This window comes from Lepidochelys kempii, chromosome 20 (genome assembly GCF_965140265.1).
Source record: "Lepidochelys kempii isolate rLepKem1 chromosome 20, rLepKem1.hap2, whole genome shotgun sequence".
NCBI lineage: Eukaryota > Metazoa > Chordata > Testudines > Cheloniidae > Lepidochelys > Lepidochelys kempii.
This window is the reverse complement of record NC_133275.1, coordinates 18,564,350-18,583,435: the sequence shown is the minus strand read 5'-3', so window position 1 is coordinate 18,583,435 and position 19,086 is coordinate 18,564,350. Positions and strand designations below refer to the sequence as shown.

At 45.1% G+C, this 19,086-nt stretch overlaps 1 protein-coding gene across 6 annotated transcripts in view; it reads left to right on the top strand.

Moving 5' to 3' along the window:
• ATF7 (activating transcription factor 7) overlaps positions 1-18,843 on the top strand; it is a 108,077-nt gene extending 89,234 nt beyond the window's left edge. For 5 of the 6 annotated variants that reach the window (XM_073319013.1, XM_073319015.1, XM_073319011.1 and 2 more), the window contains one exon: positions 4,767-18,843. In XM_073319013.1, coding sequence (XP_073175114.1) covers positions 4,767-4,984 — 218 coding nt within the window. In that variant the 3' untranslated portion in view covers positions 4,985-18,843. The remainder of the gene's footprint in view (positions 1-4,766) is intronic. The other variant, XM_073319016.1, reaches the window with a different exon arrangement.
• Positions 18,844-19,086: the final 243 nt, after the last annotated feature.

The window sequence follows — 19,086 nt, the reverse complement described above, 5'->3', positions numbered from 1 at the left end:
ATGGGGCAATCGACTTGCGCAGGGATGACTGGTAACATGGTTTCACCATCCCATGATATCTGCATCCTGTGATACTGGTAACATGATATTCTCCGTCCCATGATATCTGCATCCCCCAATGTTTCACGCCTCTTTTCAAAAGCCTCACAAACCTGCACATCTGCCATCTCTGTGAGAGGCATGGATCCTTCACTGCTTTTCAGTATTGTGCTGACCATTATAAACACAATGCGCCTGGTCCTTCAGTATTTTCAGAGCCACCAAAGGAGCTGCGAGGGATATGACAGTCCCTTGCAGGCTGCCTTGCTGATGGACAAAGAAAGAAACAATTCAAGGTTGTTGGCATTCACCGAGCAGTTGCCAGATGGTGAAGCACTGGTTCTGGGCCCAAGAAACAAGCACTGATTTGGGATGACAAGCAGTGACTGCAAAGCTTTCAGATGCTCAAGGCCACATTCATGGAATTGTGTCCCCAGCCCTCCAGCACAGCACCACTAAAATAAGAGCCACGCTCTTGGAGAAGAAGAAAGTGGCTATCGCTGTATGGAAGCTGGCCACACCAGATTGCTACCGATCAGTCGGGAATCATTTGGAGTTGGGAAATTTTAGCTGTCTCATTCCTGAGCGTAACGGAGGCAGTCAGGGAAGAGGTCCTGCATGCGTCTGCTGCTAGCCTGTGTGCTGCAATGGTGCCTGCTGAAGTATTTGCTTACTGGTGTGGGAAAGCGTCCTGCCGGGGTAGAAGAAATAAGGCAGCCCTCCCCAGAAGCCTTCGGCTGAGGATTGCAGACTCCCTCCAGGAAAGTTTCCTCGAGTTCTCTGTGGAGGATTCACAGGACATCCCAGTGCATGTAAACAAACTGTTCCACAGGGCCCCCTCTGCCTAGCTGTACAGGGGAATGAGAAGCAGATAGGAACTCTGCCTCTATTGGTTGGTTCACTACCTCTTCTAGCCTGACTGAAAAATAGTAAACGAATAGATGTGTCTCCGCAATATCAAAGCAAACGGCATACTTACCAGAGGTTCTTTCCCTGCATCAGGCTCTCCAGGGCTGGACAGTAGAGACCCGCTCGACTGCTCTGGGGTCAGAAAGAGGTCCTGGCTCGCCGCGCCACTGGATCCCCAGTCGTCTGTCCCCCATGTTCCTCCTCCTTGTCCAAAACCTCACTGTGCACTGCAGGGGCCTTTGATTCCAGTTTCCCCAAAGTATCCACTGGGCTCTTGGCAGTTGTGGTGGGGTCTCCCCCAAGGATGGCACGCAGCTCCTTGTAGAAGCCTTGTGTCTGCAGCTCAACTCCAGAGCGACTGTTAGCCTCCCTTGCCTTCTGGTACGCCTGCTGCAGCTCCTTGATTTTCACGCAGCGTTGCTGCATGTCCCTGTTGTAGCCCTTCTCCCCCATGCCCTGAGTGACCTGCTCGTAGATATCAGTGTTTCTATGGCTGGATTGGCACTGTGTTTCCACAGACTCAGGAGTTCCATCACTTCCTCTGTACTCCAGGCAGGAGTGCATTTACTGCATGGAGCTGGCATGGTCAGCTGGCAGTTACTAGGTGAGCTCTCCATGCTGAGAAAATGGAATTTAAAATTTGTGAGGTTTTAAAAGAGGAGGAGCGTGTACCTACGTACCTGGCCGTCTCACAGTGGAGTTCAAAATAGTGACCAAAGCGGTCACAATGGGGCATTGTGGGACACCTCCTGGATGCCACTAAAGTTAAGGTAAGTAACGCAGCGTCTAAGCTTTCACTGCATCAACCTAAGTACTACGCCTCTCACGGAGATGCAGTTATTAGGTCAACGTAGTGGACAAGTTACGTCGTCGGGAGCAACATTTTAGTGTAGACGCTTACAGGTTGATATAAGCTTCCCTCAGCCAGCATGAAAAGCAGCTCCATCCCACCCCTTCCGCTTTCCAAGGGCCTAGCTGCCAGGGAGAGGGGCCGAGCAAGCTGACGGGGAAGCACAGGAGGAGAAGAACAACGCACCCTCCTCCAGGTAACTCTGGTGAGGATAGTGCAGCGTCCCCAGGCCGGGTGCAGGTGGGGGGCGATGGGAAAGGCACTAGGAGTAGGCTCCCTCTGCTCAACCTGAGTTAGGATAATTTCCCGCATCCCATGTCTCCCCTGCTGATGTGTCCATGAGGGCATGGGAGTTCTGGGGAGACCCTGTGGTGCTGTTACTCTCCCTAGGCCAGGGCCTGCCCAGCCCAGAGGCATGTGCTCCTCGCTTCTGTGGCCCCAACCCCTCAGGAGCCAGCAGATTGGCTGCTGTGGCCCACGGAGATGGGGCTGGAAGATTTCTCCCAGAGGCAACACGTGGGGCGGCTGTCCCACCTTCCCAGTGTGCCCCCCCCCCCCCCCCCAGCATCAGCTAGTCCCAGTTGTCTCTGGGAGTAGACCAGGCCTGAGTAAGTTTCCCAGACTTGAAGAAGAGCTCTGCGTAAGCTTGAAAGCTGCTCTCTCTCTCACCAACAGAAGTTGATCCAATAAAAAATATTACTTTACCCATCTTGTCTCTCTAATATTCTGGGACCGACATGGCTACAACAACACGGCTTGCTTCACAGTAATCAGCCTGGGATCTAAAAAGCTAACTGGATTTTCTGCCTATTACATTTTCTCCACTAACAAAGATTTTGTACTCTTGGAATTTGTCTGAAGGCTTATTGATGATGCTGAAGACAGAAGGGCTCTGGCTGGCTATCCCTTACTACATCTGCTTGTGTCAGCCTTATGAGAGTTGGAAACTTGTTTGGGTCAGTAAAATAAGATGGAGGGTGCACAGAGAAAATAGGAGAAGTAAGAAGGTGCCATGCCTCCATAGTCTCACTTCTGACTCCCACCCCATTCTGAATCTCCAAAGCATTCCCCTCTGATGAAATGGAACACGTATATTTGCCTTGCAGGTCCCTGGCATCGCCAGTTTATTTTCAGTCATTACAGTGACTCACAGCTTGAGTAATGTGGTCGTGAAATTCATCCCTATCCCCCAGCCTTTGCAGACAGGTGTTCTTTGTGTATAATGCAACATGATTTTTCCTGTTAACTTCCAGAGTTTACAGTTCCTATTTTTATTCCTCAGTCTGTCTACTCCAATAATAGGAATTCATCACACATCTGAATAATAAAAATGAAATTCACACCTCTCCCTTCCCTATTGCACTTCTCCCTGGCTGCCTTTTTTATTATAAAGATTTATGACTAAGCATGTCCTTAAACAAAAATGCCAGATTCCCTTGATGGAATTACAGCTGCCTTATGTACAGTTGGGTTGTTTTATTTGTAATACCTTGTAAATCTCCTTTTTGGGATGCCAAACTCTTCTGTTTCTCTGCTCGACCCTCCCTCCTCATCCCCAAACCAAATTTTTGAAATCTACTGTGCTAGCTGTATCTTTCGATATGTTAGCTGTGTCCTAGCCAGCACCTCACTTACGAGGGTGAGATGAAACCAGTTTGGGGAAGGGATACAGAGCAATGTGAAAGGACCTAGTGGCAATCTGAATCTTAAAACACACCCAGCTGTGCACAATGAGGCTGTAATTTCTTCTCTGGTTTCTGGTGACATGGGATTTACACTTTTGGTATGTAAGAGGAATCCCGTGTATCCAACCAGAGGTCAATACTGGCTGCTTCAGAGGATGATAACCATATCCTCTCCATAATTCATCTAACCAGCTGTGCAGGAGGGAATTTCCTCTTGATTTAGGCAGATAATGAATGAGCTTATACCCTCCCAAAGCATGAAGTTTGATCACCCTCACTGTAGCATGAGATCAGTCACAAATCATCCTTTTTGTCTAGCACCCCTGCCCAAACACAGTGGGAGAGAATCCAAAGTTTGGAAAACCAATCTGTGTTGGTCATTATATGACTGCAGAAGAAGCTTGCTGGCTTTGTTTGTCTTGTCCTTGCTTCATTGTCCACAGCTTCAAGTTACAGAAAAGTTTAGTGAGCAAGTGGTTTGTCATGAGGTCTAACTGATTTTAATGTTCTAGAGAACAATAAAGAGTAAACAAGATAATTTATATAAAATTCAGAAACACTGCTGTAACGGGATGCTATCAGCTTGTGGAAGAGTTTCTGTTACATACCTCTCTGTGTGTTCACCCAACAGATGGTAAGGACTCCGAAGGAACTGTTCAGTCTCTGGGCTAAATGGCCTCGAACCAAGTACTATACCAGGAAACAACATGTAGGAAAGTACATTTATTATAATGAGGACATAGCTGTATTATAGAAAAGTTAAGCTAGATCTATGGTCCGTGCTTTGATGTTAGCACCTTTTTGCTAAAGATCTCTTTCTAACTCGAGGTTCTTTAAAAATTCCCCCCACTGCTTTTTGTATTTAAATGGGGTGGTCTAGCCAGATCCTAGTTTCGTTCATTGTTTTCTGAATCCTTAGATTGTCCCTGCTCTTTTCACGTGGCTCTTATTCTTTTTTACTTCCTGTCCTAGGTAGTTGTTATAGAATTAGTGCATGCTGTTAACAGCTGCTGCACCCCCTCTTAGAGGTGGATGCATATCAATGTTGGGTTAAATGGTTCCTGCATATGGATCCGTGCATCCATTCTCAAAAGTGCTTTGGGATCAGGCAGGTTGAAAGGCCTCCATGTAAAAGTAAAGCATAGTATCTGATTAACTCTCTCATCATCCGGGGATGCTTGGTAGAGTTAGTCTCGCTTTCCACAGCCCAGTCTTAATGTCAGTAACATCATGATGGGTTCCGTTCCAATTATTATTTTTTCTTTTTTTCTTTTTGAAAACAGAAAGCCCAAAGGAGAGCTCTGAGCCCACCGGTTCCCCTGCTCCTGTCATCCAGCACAGCTCCGTGACAGCATCCCCCAACGAGCTCAACGTGCGCTCTGCAGCTGAAGCTGTTGCCACTTCGGTCCTCACTCAGATGGCAAGCCAAAGGACAGAACTGAGCATGCCCGTACAGTGGCACGTCATTATGGCTCCACAGTCTCAGTCTGCTGGCAGATGATGTCACAAACCACGTGACAGAGAACTAACCCATAAGAACTTGCAGACCGAGAGACTGATCATAACTAAGTCCCTGCTTAATGGGGGCAGATACAGATTTTTTTTTTTTTAAAGTGAGTTAAGGGCAGCTATGGAAGCTTCTTTATACTGCATATCCTATACAGAGCCTGGCCCAAAACCTTTGTCACATGATCACCTGTCCGTACAGGATGGCTTCCGATTGAGGGATTTCTGGTCAGTCAACTTACAGAATCATCAGATCACAAAGAGCCTCATTTTGAATGCATCTTGAAAGGTTCATTTTCAGGTATCAGTTACGTTAACACTAAACCTCCCCTGGCTTGTGGTTTCTCTTGGCATTATCGCTATTTTAAGTTTCACCTGTTAGCAAAGGAAAGTAGCTGTTGGGAGGCTGTGACATTTACTGGTGCTGTCACTTTATTTTTAACAGCATGCTGCTTCCAATCATCTGTTTCCCCACCACTGCTCTAGCTGACCTGCAACGTTGCACCTTGGCACAAGAATATTGTCCGAGTTTTCCACTTGGGCTATTGAGGTTAAAAAGGCTTAGGATAATGGGCTTCCTAACTCCATGGGTTTAACTTCCCTGATACCAAAGCTTTTTGGTTCCGAAGCAAGCCTGGCACCTCTGATTCACCTGCAATTAACCATCATTAACTGCTGTAACTTGTGGGGTTTTTAAGTATGTGTTCGCAGTCACTGGTGCAGCCGTAGGAACTGTGGACGTTTCATGTGCTTCTCTCTTAATTGACACCATAGCTGCTAATGATGCAGGTACCTTCTTCAGAAAAGGGCCTGCTTGTAAATCTTCCGTACAACAGTAAAGCAGAACCAAGCTGCTGTCTGCCAGGACTGCGTGCAAAGCTGTTCTTTGTGATGCATGAAAGGATGAGCTGGGGCAGATTGGATATAATGCAAGTCCTAGAATTAACCGGCTATGAAATCCACTACCCATCTCAATAAGTCATGAATTTAAACAAACAAACCCCACACATGTCAAAGGATTGTTTCCCATACATTTAACCTGATGATCTTATAAAGTGGTGGCCTTGAACAAAGGGAGGTGGAAGCATATCCCACTCGCCTGGCCTTTTACCTCCTTTAATGGTTTTCTTCTGCTTCTAGTAGTGGTATATCTATTGCTTTTCCTCAAGAGTAAATGTAGTACTTTTAGAGCTTCCAGGTTCATGGGGTAGATTTAAAACCAGCCTTGACATTTTAAAGGCACTTGGAATTGTCTGCTTATTGCCAAAGTGAGTGTGTGTGCGCGTGTGCGCGCGTGTGTACTTTCTTTAGGTTGTCATTGACCTTTTGCTTGCTGGGTAATAGTTGTGGTTTTGAATTTGTATTTTGGGAGCTGGAAAGGGATGCTGTGTGAATTTGTGCTACAGCAAACCCACCAGTCTGTGAAACTCTCAGCACTTCATCTTTCTTTCCTTCTTTAAAGACACTTTTCCTTCCGTTGAGCTCTTTGACATCTTCACCCTGAGCTGCCAGACCACCTCAAATTGCACTTGCCACTTTTGACCCAAGTTAGTTTGGCTGAGTCAGTAGTTTGGTTTATCTAGACTTGGAATATTTGCCAGGGACAGCAATACCCAAAGCAAAATCTGAGCATGTAGAATTTGACCCCCCCCCAGATACAGGGAAGTTCCATTTATTGCTTTTCTAATTAGGGGGTCTCTTCTCCCCCTTTTCTCCCTCATGTTTCTTCAGGCCTCCCTGCCATATTCTCTAATGTATTTCATGGTCCTAGCTGTCTCTTAATACACTGCTATTGTATGTTTGTCTCACACTGTCTCACACATGCTCACACACAATTATTCCTGAGATTTTGTGTCCCTTTGCCCTCTGTTTCTTTGCCCTCTTAATATTCAAAGACACTGGAGCTAGTAGCTCTTGCATCTCTGTTCAGAACCTGTGTGTAGTTACTGCAAGAGGCATTCCAGATCAGGCACTTCGTTTTTTTTTTGTTTGTTTGTTTTTTCTTAAAGCTGTTTCTATAGAGAATTTGCATATAGGAAAGTGCTTTGAGTATAACTATCCCAACAGGGTGTCTGTTTCCTTGATGACAAAGAGCTATACCATCAGCAGGGTTTTCAGGATCGTGTGAGGATAATGCAACAACCGATTTCCGCGATTTCCGATTTCCATTATAAAGTCTAATGGCCTGATTGGACAAGACACAGGGCCTTTATTTGGCTTAGAATCCAAGACAGAAAGGGATCGTGGCCATGTTGTCAGAGGTCTAATACGACAGCAGGGAATCTGTAAGTATAACTAGTTTAGTCTCTTGCAGACACCGCACTGTCTTGTAAAGGAATAGCTTGCATAGCTCTGACGGATTCATTAGAGTAGCTGGATTCATATGTGTGGCTCAAGAGGCCCAAACAGCTTCTACATGATAACTGATCATACTCCACTTCCAGCCTGCAGGCTAACATTAGTGTCTGAAAGCTAGTGGATGTTTAGCAAGAGGTAGGGGAAGCCCATTTTAACACCAGTCCCAGTGCATGTTGAGACAGCACCGCTGGGTAAATACTGCCTATTGATAGCCTTAACACATGCATAAAGCAGCCTTCAAATACCTTCCATTGTTAAGAGACTGGCAGCTCAAGGATACAGCTGCACAATAGACTGTACAGAAGGGGATGGGGTGGTAAATACAGTGCAAGTTGGACAAGTGTGAAAAGGCTTTAACCGAAAGTAAATTTGCTTTGGTGCTCGCAAACCTTATTAATTTCCATGGATACTTGTACAAGGGACCATTTTTTTGGTCCGAGGAAAGCAACACGCATGTGCACGTATGTGTTTGCACAGCTATCTTGGACTCGTTTATTTCCTTCTTCCTGCTCCTTGAACTCTTAGTCAGGATTGAAACAATACCATGTGACTTAGGTGACCAATCACATTTCAGATAGGGAATAATCAAAGGCATAGTAGAATAGAATAGCTTCCCAGCACCGTACAAACTGGAGTTAGGGTGACCAGATGTCCTGATTTTTATAGGGACAGTCCTGATTTTGGGGTCTTTTTCTTATATAGGCTCCTATTACCCCCCATCCCCTGTCCTGATTTTTCACACTTGCTGTCTGGTCACCGTAACTGGAGTGGATTTGTGTAATGAGTTTGAAAGCTTCAGATTGCAAACAGACTTGTAAAAATCAGTCCATTGAGCAAAAATGGACAATGTTTTTTTTTAAACAGATTCTGTTCTAAATAGCTCACTCTGCTACAGTCACAACTAAGGGTCTGCCTGACCAGTAGAAGTTGCACATGGGCTAGCTGAATCCAACTACTCAAGACAGCACTTTGCGGGGTTCAGTGCTGGCTAGCAAGCCAGTTATGTACCCAGGGTCCATACTGGGCTTGCGCTCCCCTGAGCTGCAGCTTGTACCATGCTGTGTTCACCGCTGCAGTTACCTGTGCTAGCTGGCTTAAAGCTAGCTCAGGTAGACTAGCCCATGCACGGCTTTTGCTGTGTAGACAGACCCTAAATCACTGATCCTTTTCTTCCCAGCACCTGTCTTTGTAATGGGAGGGGCTTACGAGGTTCAGAAAGCAGGGAGACACTTGAAGTGGAAAAACTCACCAAGTGTCAGTGTAATGGACTCTGGTCCCTGCTCACTACTGGCCTCTTGTGGTCAGTGGTGGTGGTGTAAGATCCTCCATCTTAATCCCTCCTTCCTAGGGCTTCCTGTATGTTCAAAACAGGCTTTGTATGGCAAAACAGCCCTTTTTTCAATAGAAAATCCCCCAAATAAGGAAAAACCCGTCAGGCCCCTGGTCCCATTCTTGCTCCTTCTTAAAACGGCCAGTCATCCAGACACAGAACAACCCAATCAAGGGTGTTTCTCACACTCCTCGGTCTCTGACAGTCTGAACTGTGGGGTTGTTTCTCCCTGGGGTCTGGAGGCAGACCAAGGGATTTGGCCACATTCAAGGAGCTATGGTAATGGGTGATTTTGCTGTACATCCTGACTCAAGGGGTTTGAATGAGCAGGAGAAAGCAGAAGGATTATAGGTACTATAGTCTTTAGTCACTACAGCTGTAAGTACAGCAACCATCATATTCGTTACCAAAATGATGTGGAACTGATTGAGAGGTGTGTGAACTTGCTCCCTGGGACAGTACAGCATTATTGTAAAATCTGTCTGCCTTTTGCTCTCCTTACTTAACCACTGGAGATCAAAAACTACACAAGTCTGTGATCTGGGAGTTGCTACCAGGTCCTGCCAGAAAACTACGGCTGGTCAGACAGAGCAATGACTGTTGGGGGCTGAGACCTCATGCCCTGCTGGGGGCTAGAAACATACAGTGCATCCATGGCATATTTCCTGCCCTGACAAATCACCAGAAAACAGACCTTAAAATCTTGTCCTTCTGATTACCATCTTGTGGCCCACCCACTTCAGTTCTGACCTGGTTTGTGTGTATGCTCTCCTGAACTTACAGAGCTATAAAGTAATGTTTTCTACTATCTGGAAGCAGCAGGCAATTCCATCTTTCAGATGGCGTGTAAAGCATTAATCTTTATGGGGGTTCATGAGCAGCTACTAAACATCCAGCCAGAATTGAAGTTTAGAGGAGGGGAAAGCAAGATGATAATTTGTATGTCATGATTTTAAATGTACGCTGTCAAGTTAAATCACACTTCAGTCTGACAGTTTTTACCTCCTCTTGTTATAGGTGATGCCTAAGATTGCTAGCACTTGGAGATAAATAATTATTCTTAAACTTTTTTTCCCCTGTTTATTTACTCTGCATATTGAGCAATATCTTAGTCAGGTTTCAATATTTCTTCTCTGTCACTTAGTCAGTTCCCGTGTACGTTTGAGTTGTCAGTGTGTTAAAGGGAGAAATGTCTTGGAAAAATAGGAAAATGTGCCTGTAAAACTGCAAAAGTTGGCAGGAGTGCTCAGGAGACATGTAGACTAGAAACTGCTTTTAATGGTAATTAACTAGATTTCAAGCTGTTTCCCCTTGAAGTGTGTTTCACTGAACATACTAAAACCATGTTCAGTGTTTAAAATATTTTTATGTATTTAAAAAGAAAACTCAGTAGTTTCACAGAAGAGGTGGAAGTGAGTTTAATCTCCAGCTGGTTTTCTGTCTCCCAGCAGAGTCTGAGCATGTCTGAGTCCCAGGCTGCTGAAGACAAACTGTTTCTCTTTCTGTGTTTAAAATAGACAACTTCCTTCATGGGGCCTAGGGAGGTCCTTGGTAATGAGCTTAGCACTCAGATGTCCTCTCTGACTTCCTGGGAGAAGGAACTGCAGCAAGGAGACAAAATTCTAAATGTGTCACCTTTTGAGATGTTCTGCAGAACCAACTCAGGATAGCAAACGTATTGCAAATAACTTCAGTGCTTTGGTGATACCTGTATTTCTAGGTCCAATATCTTATAACCTGCTACTTCTGGAAATATGGGCAGGAGCAGAACAAATGCTGTCAGGACCAGAAACTCCACCCCCTGTCTCCCTCAGCATGGTTCCTGGATCAGAATAAAACATACTCTGTTCCTACTCAGTGTCCATTTCAACTAACGTTTGCCACTGAATGAAAGTATCACAGAGCAGCTCCAGATTTGGTGGCTCCCCACAACTACGTAGCTAGCTTAATAGCATACAAGACAGCTTAGCTTTCACTGACAAGCTGATCTTTGCCTGGCCTTATTAAAAAGGACAAATCTAGAAGTAAACAGGAGTTTCAGACGTGTAAATGTTGGAGGTCCCCTTCATTATGGGGGACACACCTGCCTGGTGCTACCTTGTGAAAAGCAATCATGACTGTGCAAAATGTTTTAAACAGGTTAAAGATTTTTTTGAAAGTATTTCATTTTATGTCCCCAATCCTGATTTCAATATCAGCCCTTCTCTTCCTTCCCAAGTCCCTTGCTGGTAGCTAGCTTGAAATGTAAATAGGCTGCGAGCTGCTTCCCATCCATTTTGAAGCAGATACATCTATATAGAATGTTCTCATCCTGAATCTATCTATGAATCTATTCCACTTCACCTAGAAGGCCTGATCCTTGGAGATGCCAAGAGCACTCCTCTCCCATCGAAACCAGGAAGAGCTAAGGTTGCTAAATATCTTGTAGGAAGCATCACTGGATTGAGGCCCATAAGGGAGAGATGCTACCAAAGAGCCCTGCTAGCTCCAATAACCTGTGGCAAAATCCTTTGCTGTTTTCTTACCAAGATGAAGTGCTGCAGTGCATTGCATGCAGATAGCACTTCCTGATCCGCTCTTACCGCATAGGAAGGATGTCCATCTGTGAGTTGTCTGTCAAGCAAAGGATTAATTGTGCTCTTAACTAGATAACTCCCATACAGGTGACTAATCAGGGCAGTAACCTAGGGAGAGGATGGGCTCTGGAGAGTTGCAACAGATGCCAGAAAAAAAACAAAAAAAAAACCAGATGACATTATGGGATTTCAGATTTGTTGGTTTCAATGGACAACTACTTCGGTGCTAAGATTTTAATTTTAGGGGCTCAGTTTTTCCATTAGGATCTCATTTATTCACAACTGCATGGATTTGCTCATGCAAATGGCTGTGCTTGAGCAAATAAATACTGCCGACATCATTAGAGGAGGCCTGCTGAAAAGATGTGGCCCATGTGAAGTTCTGTCCTTTAGCCAAGCAGCGTTTACAGCCCCTGAGGAGCCTTTATATCATGAGGAGTATAAGTCACTGACTGTTGAGTGTGTGTTTAGAACAATTATGCAACCAGTTGCTAGGTTATTCCTTTAAATCACCAGCTTCTCCATAATTGCATCTTTTCCTAGAGATGATTTCCTATTAATCTGTGTGTAAAATTACTGATCAGTGTCAAGGAAATCCCACCTTCTTGTTTCAGAGTAGCAGCCGTGTTAGTCTGTATCTGCAAAAAAAAACAGGAGTACTTGTGGCACCTTAGAGACTAACAAATTTATTAGAGCATAAGCTTTCGTGGGCTACAGCTCGCTTCATCGGATGCATTGAATGGAACATATAGTAAGAAGATTATATATAATACACACATACAGAGAAGGTGGAATTTTCCATACAAACTGTAAGAGGCTAATTAATTAAGATGAGCTATTATCAGCAGGAGAAAAAAACTTTTGTAGTGATAATCAAGATGGCCCATTTAGACAGTTGACAAGAAAGTGCGAGGATACTTAACATGTGGAAATAGATTCAATATGTGTAATGACCCAGCCACTCCCAGTCTCTATTCAAACCCAAGTTAATGGTATCTAGTTTGCATATTAATTCAAGCTCAGCAGTTTCTTGTTGGAGTCTGTTTTTGAAGCTTTTCTGTTGCAGAATTGTTACCCTTAAGTCTTTTACTGAGTAGCCAGAGAGGTTGAAGTGTTCTCTTACCAGTTTTTGAATGTTATGATTCCTGATGTCAGATTTGTGTCCATTTATTCTTTTGCGTAGAGACTGTCTAGTTTGGCCAATATACATGGCAGAGGGGCATTGCTGGCACATGGTGGCTTATGGCTTTCTGTGATCATCCTTGCTGCTAATGAGGGTTGTACATGTTGGGAATTTCCTTCTGGATCTATAGATGGGGATGCCCTTTTTTATCCCATTTTCCTGTGCTGGCTCAGCTACCCACATCAGTGCTGCGCAATCTCATGGACTTGTTCAGTGACCGCTGCTTTTTCAACCTAAAGTGAAGAACTTTTTTTAGAAAGCAAAACCTTAGATTCCTGAATAGATGGAAATATCCACAGACGGCTCAAACTCCACGTAGTCCGCAGACTTGCTGCACATAGGAGTTATTTTGTCCTCCTAGTCCCAGGGCTTTTCAGACAGCCTTCCCAATATCATCTTAGGGCTTGGAGTTAGCTAAAGCAAGTTTCACTGGCCATCCCTGTGGCTTTAGAAGAGCGTCAGCAATTAGTTGTCTTAGGCCAAAGGGGGCCCTGACTAATTTCAATTTTTAATTAATTGACTGCCCACACCTACTCTTCATGAAAATTTCTCCTCCTGGGAACGACACAGAATGTTTTGGATTGCATGTGATCTTTGGCCCTTATGTGTGGCCTGCTTCACAGTGGGAAAATGATCCTCTTCTGGCTTATTTCACGAGGCCAGGAAAAATATTGCAGTGTTTAAAAGGTACGTGTAAGTTCTTATTGAACAAGGGCTAAGCACTAGCTGTAGGATCATACTCTTTCAGAGCAGTATTTTTTAATCAGTTAGTGTTTACCTTCATTATAATAAAAACAAATAATTAAATAATAAATTAGAGGCAATTAGGATAGACTTGCATTTCTTTCCCTACAACATCAGAATATCGAACCCCATGACATTCTCAGCAAGAATCTAGCCTGGCCCTCAGGGGCTCATAGCAGAGAGAAACTAATTTTCTCCTTTTGTTCTCCCAAGCCCATCCAATTAAGACTAAAAAGATCAGATTCCTCTGTATATTCTTAAATTCTACTGTTGCTTTTTGATACAATTAGGTGTGGGGTAGGACCTCAACCAAAGAATTAGTGTTGCCTCTTCCTTGTCACTGTGGCTTGAGAACATCCTGATTGTTACAAAAATGTAAAAAATTAAAAATCAAAAGTGAACAACAAAACAGGGCTCCTGATAAGGAGCTCTTTGATGTGAGAGCAGCTGTCACTAATTTCTTGCCCTCACTGTAGCTTTTCTCTCATCTTTGTCATGGCCTGCTATATTTTTACACTACACATACCAGGGGTCGTAGTCTTGTACTCAAAAGCTCTTGTTACTATTAGGGTTGAGTATTAATGGTCATGAAATGACTAGCACTTTTAAGAGATCATCTGACAGAATTGTGGTGCCTTTGCTTTAAGATTTCTTTTGGTTGCCGGCCAAAACAGATGCAAGTTTGTTGGGAGGAGGGGTGGGTTGGAGGACCAGGCAGGGCTGGGTTATGAAATTTAGTAAATCCCATGCTCTGTGGGTCTGCAGCCAAGTACAAACAAAAATCCCCACTTTTCAGCTCAGTTCCTTTTGCTCCTGTATTAGCAAATTCAGGGCAATAACTGGGAGGTCTCGAGTTATCAACAGTAAGCTAGTGAAAGAGCTAATTTCCTAGTACTTTTGATTTAAATATATCATCCAGATTGTGCTACAGTTCCCTGGGAGCAGGAGCACTTTGCTGGTCTCATTCCAAGAGGCAATTTAGTGTAGATCCTCGGACTAGAGAACTGCATGGCGAGAGAGCTGTGGGTTTTGTGGGTTAATCTCTGTGATTGTGGAACTCCGTCCGCATGGAGGAGCCTATTTTGTAACTGATTTTTCTCAAAGATTCGCCGTCTCCTTGGGAGAGGAGGGGAGAATGGAGTTCGCTTTTGTGTTATAAAACCAGGTGGGCCTTTTACCCAGTTTAATAGACGGGGTAGATAAAGTACACAGGAGTCCTGTGACTTGGTTAGAGGACACAGTGAGCCCAGGATGCTCCCGAATCCTCTAGTCCCATGCTGTAACCACTAGTCAGTGTGACTTTCCACTTTGCTGGGGGTACTGTTAACCACCCCGTTAAGCAGGTGCTTGATTCCTGCTCTGAGCTAATTACTGTCATCCACCCCCAATCCAGAGTTCTTAAATCACCCTGCCACCCCCACTCCATGACCTGAACGACGACATACTTTTTTTCTTTTAAGCTTTTCTCCAGCAGGAGACCTAGGATTAACGTTTCTGCACTAAACATACATTTTCTACTTACGAGAAGCGGCACTAGGAGACCTCAGGATAGGAGAGTCCTGAGGCAGCATGGGTAGTTATGTGAAGCGTTTCCTTTTTCCACCCATAATCCATTGTTTACCCAAATGAAATGTAAGGAACTCTCTAAGCCAACCCACCCCACCCCACATGTGTGTTTCTTACACATTAGACACAAGGCTCAGACTCCTTCTGACAGTCTGGCCTAGCTTCAGATAAGAAACATTAACGAGAGCCACCTGGAACTTCAACATCAAACGTTCTGGGCTCTGTTCTGAATCTAGAATTCTGTGGCTTTAGAGCAGGTTCTGCATTTGTCAGAACAAGTTCTCCTTTGCTCCGCTCAAACCACTGTCCATTCATACAGCCCGTGAATCTATATCCCCTCAATTCCCAGGCATCTGGATAAAAGGATAGCCTGAGAGGTGGGGGTGGGGGTGGGGGTGTTCCTTTTACAGCCCATATTGACAAAGCAGGAGTGAGGTAATATTTTTTTTTATTGGACCAGTATCTGTTGGTGAGAAAGACAAGCTTTCAGGTGACACAGAACTCTTCTTCAGGTCTGGGGTATCTCTCACCAACAGAAGTTGGTCCAATAAAAGACATTACCTCACCCACCTTACTTCTCTAATGTCCTAGGACCGACCCAGCTACAACAACACTGTGTACAAAGGTTTGATTAAGCAGGCCTGGCATTGGACTTACCTGAGAGATTTGCTTACTGGGCTGCAGGCTGGACAACAATCCCCTTGAAACTTAATCCTATAGCATTACCTAGTGCACCTTGGTTGCAGCCGCAGTTATGTGGGACACAAATGAAGAGGTCCTTGATTTTGCATTGTGTCTGATTGGTTAATTTCTAGACCCAGCTGTAGAGGTATACGGTGCTTCTGTTTCAGAGACAGACTGAATACACAATTCAGCGGTGTCAGTCTGAAGTTTCACTGAGGTTTGGAGCTCTGGTGGCTCTAAATCCACATTTCCAGTTGGGACCTTGATGCCCTGGTGGTAGCTGCCAGACTGTTTCTGGCTGCTGCTTTGGTGCCCTCTACTGGAAGCTGTCACACGGTACAGGCTGAGGCCTTGGAAAGCTGACCCCTTATAGTTTCAAGTGACAGCTGGTTACATGAATTTCACTTTGATTCTAGTCTCCTTAGTCAAGGCTATGCCCTGGGCACTTCTGGTTTGGAGCAGAGCTTAGGCACCTTCGTTCAGGTGTCTTGATTTCCAGTTTTGGTGCTATTTCTGAAACATAGGAGGGCTTTGCATACCAGAAACCTTGATTTCTCTCCCCCCACCCCCTTGCCTCAAGCACCCAGGTGGGATGTTGTAGAGCAACAAGGAGAGAGAGGTCGTTGCCCTATTTGAATGAAATCCGCTCTTCCTCCTAAAGCCAGTCTCCATCTGGGCATTTTATACCATGCTCATCACCCTTTTTTTATCTGATCTTTGAGATACTTCTCCACTGATTTTTAAAGGTGCTAATGACTTGGAAGGGTCCAGAGATGCTGTTGTCTGTGCCCCATGGAATCTAGCACAAACACAACCATGGTGCTGTAATGAGAAGCTGCCTTTGTTCAGCTGGGTTTGTCCCCCGTTAGCCCTTTTCTCTTATTTAGCATTGTGTGCTGTATACTGAAGGACTGAATCATTATCATCGTGTTAAAAAGTCCCATACCGGGAGTGCTGTAGAGTTCTGTAACACCATACATTCTGCATTTGTTGTGCTGTATTGCTTTTATTTGGGGAGGGAGTAGGGGACATGGGAGAAGGCGCTGTGGATGCTTTCGGCATGGGGCAGTTTCCCAGCACACCCTGGATCCATTAGCGGCCGCAGCTGCACAAAGCCAGCACCTTCTGTCTTGAGGGAGACTATTACAATAGCAGAAAGGAGTTAAGGGAAGGGTATGTTGTAGGTAGCCATAGGTTGTCTTAGCCATTTTCCACCTAAGGCATGGGGAGGGGAATTTATCTCACACCTGGCATGGTCTATTACAAGTGGTACCTGACCAAGATAAGGGCTGGATGCTTGTTAGCTTTTCTCTGGAACTCCAGGCTGATGCCAATAGTGGATCTGGTTTTCGTTGCACTGAGGTTTCTTATGCAGCCAGGCAGGGAGCCGCACTCTGACCCCAAACTCAGCCCTGGTCTACACTACAGAGTTCGGCTGATGTAAGGCAGCTTACATCGACCTGATGACGACTTAATAACTCCACTTCTGTGAGCAGCGTAGCGCTTAGATCGATGCAGAGTCAGTGTAGACATTGTGTTGCTTCCATCGGCTGTTGCTGCCTTGCACAAGCCCTCCCACGACGCCCCACGCTGACTGTTAAATCGGTGCAAGCGCTCCTGGTGAGGATGCACACTGCTGACACAAGCAGCGTAGTGTGGATGTGCAAAAGCAGTTTAATTACTGCGGTTGCTGTGAGTTGAAGTACCTTAGGATGACTTAATTTTGTAGTGTAGACTTGCCCTTGGCAACTTTCAATCCTAATGGATTGGGGAAGGAATCACTTAATGAGTAATGGGAAGTAAAGGTCCACCTGTCCCTCAAGCTCCCGGACCTGTTAATCTCTCCCTTCCTGTGGGACATTACGAGACCACCACTTGCTGCTTTTGCCATTTGCCACAGTACTGAGCTGCTGAAGCAACTCCATGATACTTGGCAGTCACAAGAAGCCTTTGCTGTTTGGTTGGTTGGTTTTTAAGGGGCTAAGTCAGTTGACAGAGGTTGGCCGGAGTGGAGAAAATCCACTTGTGGGTTAAAATGGGGTGTTAATTTTTAACTTGTTGAGAGATGGGGGCCCAGCCGCAAGGTTTTATGGATATGGAAACCTGGAGGGGAGTGGGTTTGGCCCACTGGAGATCAAGGTAACCCAGATCCCTCCGCGTTCTAGACTGCCCAGAGCCAGAGTTTTCATTGGAGCTTAACGACCTGAGGGACCTACAGCCTCTGAAATAACACGGTAGCGATTTCACCTTTAAATCTGCTCCACTAGCTTTGCGCTAAAATTCTGTCGGTCTTAAAAAGTCTCGCATAAATGAGGCCACCCTGACCTCTGCTCCCCTCTCTCTTCTAATGCAGATGGAAGGAGTGTTTTAGCCCAGGCCAAAGCTGCTCCCTTGCCTTGGAAGAGAGAACAGATTATTCTTGGCTCCTCCAAAGCAAGGGCAGCCCATCCAGTAGCCTTGATTCTCATTAGCAACCCCTGGGGATTCAGGAGGACGGGTGTCGCATGCAGGGCCTGCAAGACAGGTGACCTCTCCCTTCCGTCACTGGGCTAGAGGCATAATGAAAGGAGTGACCTTTGTCCACGGGCTCCTGCCAGTTGTCCCTGGTGCTCTCTGGGAGCAGGACGGCGGCTCTTTGACACACGGCTCTCCAGGTCGAACAAGGTCTTGCTCTCTGTCCCACACCTCACAGCAGCAGCCCAAGGAACCAGGTCCCGGGATTTGCCTTCCCACAGCAAAAAACAAAACAAAACCCCAACAGTCTTCGTTTGCATGGGACTGCAGTAGTGCAAGAATCCACCTGACACCTTTCCTTCAACCAATAGCTGGCTGTTTTATATGGAGAGCTTTTACGATCAATAATGGAAGAAAATAAAAAAACCACAAAAATAAATCCCTGAAAAGCTTAACCACAAGAGTGTAGTATCTCTATAAAAGAAAATACCTATGTATGAATATATATAGAAATATATCGACATATATCAACTTTCCTGAATGGATGCACAATTCCTTATGCAATGAAATTGTTTTTAGATGTATCCAAACCTGGACTCCCTGACCCTCCCTCCCTGCTACAGGTTTGTTGTACAATTCTTGACTTGCTCTGCCTTTCGCAACAAAACGAGAGGAGGTGCAGGCAGGTCACACTAGCAAATAAAAAATGTTCTTCACCTAAGTGCTCCTGTGAGCAGGTCCTCACAATTTCGCATTAGCCTGTGCCATGGATTCCTGTTGACCTTTGTGTCCGCAGGGGCGGAGGAGAGTCGTGGCACAGCCCTGTGTTGTATTTTGCTGTTTAAAAACAAAATCCTGGCACTTATCAATTTGTTCCTTCAGCCACTGTTCTTACCAAACATATAATGTGCCTTTTATTTATGCTGCAAATATAACATTAAAATATTAACAAGGATAAACTCTCTGCTGTGTGATTCCATTACAAGAAGACCCCAACAGGCATACGCCGCGGGGATCTTCACTGTACAGACATTTCTCTCTCTCCTAGTTTTCTATCCGTTGCTTTTTTTCCGTGTGTTGTCATCACAGGCCTGATGTTTGTGAACAGGCAGAAGGTTGCATAGATGACCCCTTTCCACACCAGAGGCAGCTGCTCCCAGAATAGCAGGCCACCTGGTGTAGGGTCACAGCATCTATTCCAC